We start from the raw sequence: 11,147 nt of genomic DNA, 5'->3' as shown, positions 1-11,147 counted from the left end.
GGACAATGTATAAGTTTATAAAAACCGGATGATTTGAACTTATTTTATTGTGACTGATTTTTATTTTGTTACAAAATCACTTAGCTTCCTCCAGTCCATCTCTCTTTGTGCTCACCAGCCCCTCTGTCTTTTATTGTACCACAGTATCAAAGGTGATCTGGGAGGCATGTCCCCAAGGCAGTCATTGTGGTGGCTCTGATGTTTCGGAAATTGTAGCCCTTTTCCACAGGATCAACAAGATAAAGTGCATGTTGGACACTTCTGAAGTGAAAAAAAAAAAAAAAAAAAAAAAAAAAAAAAAAAAAAAAAAAAAAAAAAAAAAAAAAAAAAAAAAAAAAAAAAAAAAAAAAAAAAAAAAAAAAAAAAAAAAAACAAAACAGAGAAAGAAACCAGAAACCTATAAAGAGATTTCCTGAAGATTTAATATACTAGATTGTCAGACTTCTGGTAAGGTGGAAGGAGAAAAATGTGGTAATACCATACTTCAGTGGAGATTTGGTGAAACAGACTAACAGTAATTTGAGATGTTTCCTATATCTGAGTGTACTGTAAGGGAACATCTGTGGTTTCTGTAAGAAATATAAATGATGTATGATTGCAGAAACAGAGATATAGCATTCAGGGTTAAGTAGGCTATTTTTACAGCCGAGGAATAAGACTGTCTGCAGAACTTTAGTACCAACCATCTTGGCTTTTTTCCCTTCTATTTCAATATTTTGCCTTAAATATAACCTTGTTGCTTTGCGTAGGGGGGTTGCTGCTGATTTACACTGGCATAGATTATGAGGAAAAAGCAAGCCCACTGACTCTATTGCCTTTTTTTTTTTTTTTTTTTTTTTTTTTTTTTTTTTTTTTTTTTTTTTTTTTTTTTTTTTTTTTTTTTTTTTTTTTTTTTTTTTTTTTTTTTTTTTTTTTTTAGCCAAAACCAGCATGATTTTAAATTACCAGAATTAGGTAAGATTTATTATCTTAACCTCTATGTAGTTTTTTTGCGTCTGAATTCTGAAGTCCCAGTTGCTCTACATCCTCAGCACCTTGAAAATCAGCTCACTGAGTGCTGTCAGTCTGTATCATGCCACGGCTGTCTATTTCTAGTGAGAAATTTCTTCCCCCAGACTCTACTTGATCATCTTATTTCTCAAGTCTCTTCGCCATTTGATTTTATGGAAATGTATATTTAGTATGTGTGTGGAGAGAAGGCATGTATTTCTAAATAAATAAGGAGTTTTACACTGGGTAGCAACTGGGAGCATGTGGGCAGGACTGGGAGCCCAGCACGTTCAGGGGAGGTGACAGAAAAGCTAGCTAGTGAGTTGAGACAATATGTTTTTCAAATTGGGGAACTGGTTTCCAGACTATAGAGCTTAAGAGAGTGCTTTTAGTTGGTTGCAGACCTAGTTGTCACAGTAACAGCCAGTCCAACCGGATTGGGTCAAGCTGCTTCTGGCACAGTCCTCTTGAGAAAGCATACAGCTTTCTGAAGCTACAGAAATTCTATAAGCTCATCTCTGGTACAGTTTTGCTGAAGCAGTACCCATTGTATTGCCTGATTTTCACATGTTAGAGGTGCAGAGCATTTGATAATGAAGAAAAAGTGTCATTATAAGGAGTATTTTTGGCCATGATTATAATCTTAGAAAGAAAAGAGGTAGTGAAGAAGGATGGCCTATGGGTAAAAGGAATTCATTTCCCTTAGATCAAAGAGGGCTTCTAGTACAATATATTAAAAGAAATGGTGGCTACAAAAAAGTCTTCCTCTCCTTACATTGCCTCCCATAGCGTAGCACTCCCATAGCATAATATATTACGTGTATAATTAAAATACAATAAATGCACAATAAAATTAATCCTTATTAAAACAGTAGAATAAAGTCAGCACCAGTGCATTTCTATAATTAAAAAATTATTCTGAATCCTGCTTTTTTTCTTGTAAGCCTCATACTATTAACTGACTGCAATTATTTAGGACCCTTAAAATTCTGGTTTAGAATTATGCTTCATTAGTCTCCACCCACCCTACCCCCATCGACTGCATTCATCAGCTTGATGGCTTGCCCAAGTAAACTCTCTTATATTTTCCAAGTGCTCTTTTTTTCAAATTGAGTTAGATGCAGTATTGCTATTAATCAGATCTATAATGCAGGGGTTTGAGTAGTCACTTATTTCTATAATGCTCTGCTCCCTTTCAACTCATGCGTATTTATCTTTTGGTTTCCCACATCCTGAATTTTGTACAACAGGCAAGAGCAAGAGCTCTGATACCTCTTTCCTGTAAGGTGAAAGAACATGCTTTGTAAATCAGCTACTATCACGTGGAAAGGGATTAATAATTATCTGTTGATGACCATCCATCTGTTTCTCCCTGCTTTCTGAAGGCAGATTTGGAGCTGCAGCTGTGGGCAAAGCCAGCTTTTCACCAAAGGGGTGTAAGAGGGGGATGATCAGGGAGGTATCCTCACCCCTGACTCTTGCTGCTCCCTCTTAGTATACTAGTCCCTGCAAAAGCCTCTTACACCTGCAGCTAGGCATCTCTCAGCAAGCATCCAGCCCTCCCTGCTCTTAAGTATACCATATTACCTGTGGGCTGTAGCACACAAAAAAATCCCTCAAACCCACCTAGACCTTCTTCAGTGTAATTAATTGCTCCAGTGGACCACTCCAGGTAAGGCACAGGAGTGCCTGCAGCCTGGAGCATGTGGGAGGTGGGGGTTCAGCAGCCTGCATGAGGCACTGACTTGGAGCTAGGATGGCAGCAAGCAGCCCTTCACATAAATGCGTGACAAGGTTCAAATTCATATCCCTAAATTTGAAGCAAGAAGCCTAAACTGTTCTAAAACGCAACTCAGAAAGATGGTTATGTTTGACAGCAAAAAGAGGCCAGGATTTTAGGTCTTCAAGACAGGATTTTTGTAGAGAAGGCTAATTTTGTTTTCTGCACAGTATGTAGCTGAACTTACTGCCCAACATACTGTGGTTGTCTATGGTCTACACGGATTAAAAAAGCAATTAGACTAATTAATGGAAGAAAAATCTATGGAGGGATATTAAACACAGAGGTACAGGTCTTATATCAAGGCATTACTGAACTGCAAGTCACTCAAAGGTGAGAAAATGTCTCTAAAAACTAATCACCATATGATTTCTCTGGTCTGAATACTTTTCCCAAGGTGTTCAGGAAGAGCCACTGTTGGAGACAAGATACTGGGCTACATGGATCTTTGGTGATACTCAGCAGGATCTTTCTTACGCCTTTTGTAGGGAAGAGAAAGTGGATGTTTGCTAATATTAGGATCTGATGGATCAGTAGAATTTTATCAATTTCAGCAACAATTGATCTGAAAAATGAAACCACTAATGTGAAAAAAAATCATATTATGCATAACTAAAGCCAGTAGAAACTTTCCAGCCATGACTAGCAGTACTGCTCTTCCTCATTGCAAAAAATGATAGGGAAATGAGGGCTCTAAGGCTATTTAATTGTGAAGAATCAATTAGATAAATGTGTACTCCTTTTGATTTGCTGGGTTTTTTAAATTATACAGCTGCAGACATTATGGAAGCTGTGAGTATTTATATCTCCACCGTATGTGGGCAACACTAAGAAATATTAGTTCAATAAGCATAATGATAGCTGTACTCAAATCAAAACGAAGTTGTCAAAAAAAAAGGAAAACCTCTTATTTATTTCCTTAATAGACATTTCTATGGTACTCATCATGGCAGAAAGAGAGTGCTGAATACTTTGAGGAAGATTAAATTATTTGTAATTATACCACAAGTGGAAGCTTTTAACCAATGGAAAAAAAATGTGGAGCTACCCCGAGATTAATTGCTCTCACTAAGATGACTGCTAAATTTTTTTAGGTAATGGTATGAACTTCCCCAGGACCTTTCATCCACACTTTCAAAATATTTTACAAGCACTGATGGAAATTAGCGTCATAACACTTGTGAAAAATAAGCATCATTATTCCCCCTGCACCAATAAAGTAACCAAGATATATAGAAAAGACATATTGAAGTCATGATAATTTTGTATTTCACAGGAATTCAGAAAAACTGAACTCTATAACAGAAAACCATGGCAGAATGCACCAAGCATTTATCTTTGCAGGCACACTTACCCAAAATTCTCCCTAAACTATGAACGAACACCCTCAGGTATACTATGAATGCATAGTTAAATTATGTTCTTTTCCCCTTAAGCTATCAACAGCAATACAATAAACTTGTATATATGTAGAATATACATAATGTACATATGTAAAGTGTATATACATATACAGAACTCTCCTTCCAGTGGAAAAGATCATCCTGGTACAATTATAGTGTTTGCAAATACACTCCTTTTCACATATAGCACATATTCCCATTTTTATTTCCCTCCCTTCTCAGTGCTTTTTCTGCCTCAAAGATCCCCCCTGGCAATTTGAACCTGTCCTCAACTCCTCAGTTACTAAAATCCCAGATGCTTTTTCAGTGGCAGCTTGTCATTAAGATGCCAGTTTTAACACTCTTCCATTTAAAAAGATCAGCGCCTTGGTCCTGCAATCAGTTCCATATGTATTGACCCTCTCAGAGATCTGTCCACTCCAATGCAATTTCAACAATTGTCCTTAAATGTGAAAAGCTGAACGGTTCCTGATTTAGCTTTTACATTGGAAAATGAGCTAAAAGAAGCTGTAAGGCCCACAAGCTACCACTTGACATGATGGATATGGAAGAGAATGTTTAATGCTGAGGTTTTTTCCTCTGTTACCTAGTTGTCCCTCACCCCACTTCACCCATTATCTCCTCTTCACCTATCTTCCCCCAGTGCTGCCTTTCATACCATTAGCAGAAGATGTATAACAGGTTAGCAAATCAAGAGTCTGTTAATTGGTGCCATCCATGTCTTATAGACCCAATTATATTTTTTCAACAAAATAATTAGAGTGGTTTGAGGTAGTAATGTGCATCTTGATATATGCATCTCCTCCAGACCTTACATGCCTTTTTTATTCCTTCTGTGCTGGCTAATATTCTGACTTTGCAGTGTAAGAAAAGCAGCTAATGGTTGCTGAATGCAGCATTCTGAACCAGGACACGCAGCTGAAGGACCCTTGTGAAACTTGCAGCTGGACAAGGAGCAAGTGAAGCCCTTCGCTTCTGACTGAGATGACCTTGCAAGGTTTATTTTTTGTAAGAAAGAGGGTAAATTTCTCTTCTAGCTCTCTGTCTACCTATGAAAGACATTGCACATTTATTTCTAATTTCTACTGAAAATCTGATTCCTCAGTTTTACTAAAAATACTGCAGCTAGGACTACATTCTTTCTCAGGGAATGACAGTGAATTCAGGAGCCTCTACCCCAGAACAGGTTCTGAGGCATCTGGAAAGTGTCTGCTTCTGAGAGTGAGTTAAAGCGCTCAAGTGAGCCTCTAGCTCTGAATTGCCTCTCTGCCCTGACTAAGTAGGTGCACTTGTGGAACTTTTTAATGAAGAAATAAAGTTTCCCACCTACCTTCTGCAGTGCCAGTACTGTGTTAGGGTTGCAGCATTTGTACCAAATGGATTTTAAAATAGAGGCAAATGGTGTGACTCCGATTCCTGCTGCAATGCACACACTGACTCGGTAGTGGAAGATGTCTGTGTTTGCAGATCCGTATGGTCCATCCACAGCCAGTCTACAGCAACAAGACATTTAGTCAAGGGTCAACAACACATGAAATGGCAGAAAGGTTAACATTTGTTGGGCTAAATATTTTCAAATTGAATTTCTGTTAAAATAAAAGAGAAAGGCATATCTAAGACGACACATAAATTGCTCGTACAAATACATTTAATTTTCATTGAGTGCCATTTCATAGAAAAGCAACTGTCTTTTCTGAAATGAGAGAACAAGAGCACCCATGTGGATTTGGGGCTTGGCCATCTATTTAAGCATGCAATTGCAATTTTCTGGCTTTTTGGAATGTGATTAGTCATATAATTGCATGTCCAAATTTAGCTGTGGAATTTGCATATTTAATTATGAATTACTGAAAAGCATCCTGTTTTAGAGCTTTATTTGCTATATTGTATATATCAAAGTAAAGAGGAACAGATTATATTAATCATTTTGAAAAGTTCTGTATTTGAGTTACAGTAATAACAGAGAAGGCAAGAAAGAGGCCATCATATGCAGGGAAACTACTATTTTCTCAGCTCTTATGAAAAAGTGGTATTTCAGGAATACATTTTTTGGTAATAATACTGTACTTAGTATCTGATGTAAAGGCAAAATATGTAAGGAGAAATGCTTGTTTATGCTACTGCCTCCTATAATCAATGTTGCTGATGCCAAGGAATTAATTTTGGTCAAAATTAGAGATGAAAAAGATTACTGAGTAATCAGATTCACTCCTTTAGCTACATGGAACATAAATATGCACAGTACTTTGTAGTGTTCTTTTCAGACTGTTTTTATACAACATACATGCTCTGGAACATGGTTTCACTAACACCCAGTCCTTAGAAAAAAGAATTTCTTTCTTGCTTTCTCGCTTGCTTGCTTGCCTTCTCGCTTTCTCTCCTTTCTTTCTTTCTTTCTCCTTTTCTTTCTTTCTTTCTCTCCTTCTTTCTGTCCTTCTTTCTTCCTTTCTTTCTCTCCTTCTTTCTTTCTCTCCTTCTTTCCTTTTCTTTCTTTCCTTCTCTTTCTTTCTTTCCTTCCTTCCCTCTTTCCCTCATTTCTCTCTTTTCTTTATTTCTTTTTTCTCTTTTTCTCTTTCTCATTTTTTTTCTCTCTTTCTTTCTTTTCTTTCTTTTCTTTTTCTTTCTTTTTGTTTCTTTCTTTCTGTCTCATTTTCTGGTGCTTTGTGCTCTTTATTACAGGAATCATCCTAAAAATTCACCTTAAATACTACAAACAAATATGCACAAATAATTTAAATGTGTTTTAACAGGAAAAGAAAAGGGGATCACCAAGCAATGCTACACACACAAATATAGGGACATAACATATCTCAAGCCCTATTGTTGCTTTCCTAAAAGTCTTAGCAAACATTTTCCCTTTCATTTGTACTTTTCCCTTTTATTTCAATATTCCAAATGCCTTGCAAGTGCTGTAGCAAATGAAACAGGTACTTGTGCACACCTTTTGGAAATTTGGCCTCACACATAAACAAATATTATTTTTTAAAATATGTATTGTTACTTAGATAATTGCCCAGCCCTGAGCTTTTTGAACACTCAAAACTTCCTGTAAAATATGGTTAATTTATGGTATATATGTAAAGTGCCTAGGAACAGCTTTGAGGTAAGCTTTCTCTGTAGAGAGCTTGGGAGCAATTCTCGTTGTCAGTAGATTGAGAAAAAAATTGATCTGGAAGGAATTTCAAGAGATTCTCTAGTCTGCCTCTGTGCTATAAGACAGGTTCAATTATTTCCAAATCATTCCTTGGAGAGATTTGTCATGTAAGTCTGCTCCTAAATCCTCAGGTGACAGAGATTGCATCATTGGTTTGAATGCCTTGCTCAGACATAGCTAGAGAGCTTAGCCAAATTCAAAGCCTCCAAGAAGTAAGGAGGAAAAAGAGAAGAGGGAGAAACTGAGCTGTGCAACTTCTTCATTTGATCTAGAGAGAGTGGAGTGAGGTAGTAAGATAGTAAACAAAGTGACAAAAAATATTCCATTTTGCATTTTCCAAGAAGGAGAAGAATATAGGACTATAAACTCTCTAGATATGGTTTGGATTGTCCATATTCTCTCAGTCCATGCCTACAATTTCGTGAGGGAAAACTAAAAATCTTTTGGGGAAGACAGGAGAAATATTTAGTTTTGAAAAAGTGTCCTTAACACATTCTATGATTATTTTTAGAATTTAAGCATTTGCTGATCAGCATGATTGTGTAGTACTCCTGAATGTAGCAGGAGTCAGATTTTGGGACAATGTACTAAAACAGGAATTAAGTAAGCCAAAAGCCTGAAGAGGCATGATATGAAACTTGATTATTGTCATGAGAATAGTCTATTCTATGGTCTTATCTCCAAAATTAGTCAAAAATCACAACTAACTGTCTTTGCCACCTATATAAATGCATGTACATTTTATTTTAATATTTTTTATTGATTAAAAATGCGTATTATAATTTTAGAATGTTACCTAATCATTTAGTTGCTATGTCTTCTGTCCTCTGCTCAGTTTCTGCTGTATGCTATTTTTTAGTATAGTCACCAATTTGATGTTTATCTTTAGATATTGAAACTTGTGAAAAATACCCGTTTTTTGCTTTATGGCTAGCTTAACTATTGAAATATTCCTTTTAGTGTATTGCAAGAAAGCAAGTGAATGATGTCATTAGTCACCCTAACAAGATTAAAGAGTCTTTGTATATGACAGTGCTGTTAATTTCAACCCTGCATTGTGGCAAGCAACATTTGATAAGATTTTTCTCTTTTCTCATTTTTTACTTGTGCTGTCAATCACTTTGAACTATTTTTGCTCCAGTTCTGCTGAAAAAGCATACTTCTCATTCCATTTGCCTTTAACAAAGGCACAGCTTTCATTTCTAATTCTTATTAACTGATATAATGCAAGGACTGAAACAAACTTTCCTCTCTGTGCCTACTCTCTAGTATACCCCTGTAGCTCAGGGTGTCTGTAAGCTTTGCAGGGGGAAATAAGTCCATCTGGTCTCAGGCCCTATACACTCCCTCAAAATTTAAATGATCCTGGTTGAGTCTTAGCTGGTTAAGTCAGGATGACTCCATTAACTTCAGAGGATCCCTACTAACTTGCAACAACAAAGCATGAACCTTTGCTTGTATTAAGATGACACAGATAACAGAATGTGAACACAAATAACCTTTATAAAGTGGAAAAGGGTTTGGGAAATGGAGACAGGGTTGAGGGAGGCTATTGAAAAGAAATAAGGTTCAGGCAGAATTTTCAGGGACTACAAAATATCTAAGTAACTGAAAGGAAAAAAGGGATGGAATTTTGGATGGCAGGTGATTGGTAACATCAGAGCATAAGCATACAGGCATAAATTAGCAGATAGCTTTCAGCATCATTTTAATTCACCTCTTAAACACCCATTTGTCAAAATAGGTATTTTTAGGTGTAGCTATAGATGTCAGAAATCTAGATGGTAGCAACAGGTATTGATATGGACTTTAAATCTTGAATTAGCCATCACATATTGGTAGCTGCTGGCCCTAGTTCATAGCTGTTTATTTGTGGGGTTTTTTTCGACATAATGTTGTATTTATGGACCCAGAAGTACAATCTAATACTGTATCATAAAGAACACACAAAATTAATTAAAGTTAAAATGTTAACATTTATTTTAAAATGTAGAAATAAAATTTTAAAATTTATTGTTTATTATTCAAACCTCGGTAACATCCACAATTCCTTGAAAGCCTTTTCCTCTGCTCCAAAGGCCTTGAAAAGGGCTGCAGTCCAATCCCCAACAAGGCGTATGTGAACACTGAAGTAGTCCTCCTCAGGAGCTGAGGTGAGAGTGAAAGGGTGCCACTCCAGCTGTGAGACAGCTGGGCACTGTAGAAAGATATATTGACCAGGTCCCATTTTAAAGCCGTGTTTCTTCATGTGAAGCTCAAGGACTCTGGAAGAATGTGTCACCACCTAAAAAATAATAAAAAGACCTGTTTTATTTTCTTTCAGAAGGATAAATGTTTGTCTTCCTTAGGTTACAGGTGACTTTGCAAAAATTTTATTGCAAATTGGGATGCACAGTGATTTTTAATCTGCAAGTTGCTGTGTTGTTGCTGCCCAATAGCTTGAGAGTGTGTACAGTATATATCATGGGGTAGCTTACCTTCTGAATGTAAGTAAGTAATGGCCAGTCTTCGCAAACAAAGAACCGGGGAAGGTCTTTCCACCTTCCAGCCTGCGCATTGGATTTTTTAGGTGAGACACAGTGTGCGCGGAACTGAGCCCACCCTTTAATCCTGAGGTTCATCTGCTGGGGCCAAGCACTCTTGGACGGTGGCAGTGAGGTCCTCAGGACGTAGATGGATTGCCTTACAGGGCTAACGAGCTCCATCTGCCCGGGGAGGGGCCCCGACCGGGAATCGAACCCGGGTCTCTGCAGTGACAGTGCAGTGTCTTTTCCCCTAGACCACCGGGGGCTCCCGCTTCTGAATGTAGGAGGCAGAAGAAAGGTTGTAGCAATTCAAAAATTTCTCAACTTTCTTAGTATAACCTGTGCAAAAATATTTCTTAATTGATTGGAATAATTTCCCAGTTTTACTCTCATGTAAAACCTCTAACATTGTGAGATTAAGAAGAAAAAAAAAAAGCAAGCTGAGCTCAATTCTAATATGCTTTTATAAAGTGGTAATCTCAGTTAAGCAGCAGTTTTATATATCACACATAGTATATTGAGATTCTCAGATCACAGCCACTCTGTGAAATCAGCAGCAAGACTTATCCGACATGCTGTTCTCCTCACACAAGATATGCCTGTTTCTGATCCCCAGTTTGATAGGTGTGGACTTGGCTGCTTCAATAGCAGCATTCTCTGTCCATTCTGCTGTGACTTACATAGACCCTTGGCACACAGAGATATTTACAGCTGGGAGAAATTGTTATAGTAGTATGAGTGAAACTTCAATTACATATCCTAATTGATGATATAATCCTTCATCTCCTTGGAAGCCTCCATATTTTAAAGTAAAAACCATGTAGTGCTGAGGTTCCGGTCTCTCTGGAATTACCTGCAGTGGAACATGGTTTTAGTTCATTCAAAAGAGAGGCCCTCTGCACAGATATTTGTGTTATGGTGGTGTAAAATCTCATACTTCATTAATCGAGTTTGGTTCCATATGGAATACTCTTATGGACTTGCTATTGGAATAAATGCAAAACCTAAAATCAATACTTGACTGAAACCATGGTAATGATGGCAGAGTTGCTGAAGCTAGGAGCGAAAAATGAGGTCCTAATATAGAGAAATTACCTATAAATGATAAAGAAGTCATTGACAATGTGTTTTTTTTCTTAATGCAGACATGCAAACTTTGTTACATACCTTAGTAATGACCACCTCCTGCTGAAATCTCCAAAGCCTAACAGTTCTTTCACAGATATACAACACCATAGGGCTTAAAACCCACTTCCAAGCCTGTAGAAAATTGCATATTAAAAAAACACATTTAT

At 37.1% G+C, this 11,147-nt stretch overlaps 1 protein-coding gene across 1 annotated transcript in view; it reads right to left on the bottom strand.

The window, feature by feature from the left end:
- The window catches only part of NOX3 (NADPH oxidase 3), a 42,204-nt gene that overhangs the window by 8,930 nt on the left and 22,127 nt on the right, over nucleotides 1-11,147 (bottom strand). The window contains exons 8-10 of the mRNA XM_027905083.1: nucleotides 11,020-11,112; nucleotides 9,358-9,611; nucleotides 5,504-5,666 (exon numbers count right to left, since the gene is read on the bottom strand). Of these exons, the coding sequence (XP_027760884.1) occupies nucleotides 5,504-5,666; nucleotides 9,358-9,611; nucleotides 11,020-11,112 (510 nt within the window). The remainder of the gene's footprint in view (nucleotides 1-5,503; nucleotides 5,667-9,357; nucleotides 9,612-11,019; nucleotides 11,113-11,147) is intronic.

Source organism: Empidonax traillii, unplaced genomic scaffold (genome assembly GCF_003031625.1).
Source record: "Empidonax traillii isolate 1590-97213 ecotype Southwest subspecies unplaced genomic scaffold, ASM303162v1 scaffold24:size2376012, whole genome shotgun sequence".
NCBI lineage: Eukaryota > Metazoa > Chordata > Aves > Passeriformes > Tyrannidae > Empidonax > Empidonax traillii.
Note: the sequence above shows the minus strand (reverse complement) of the source record. Positions and strands in the feature narration are given on the sequence as shown.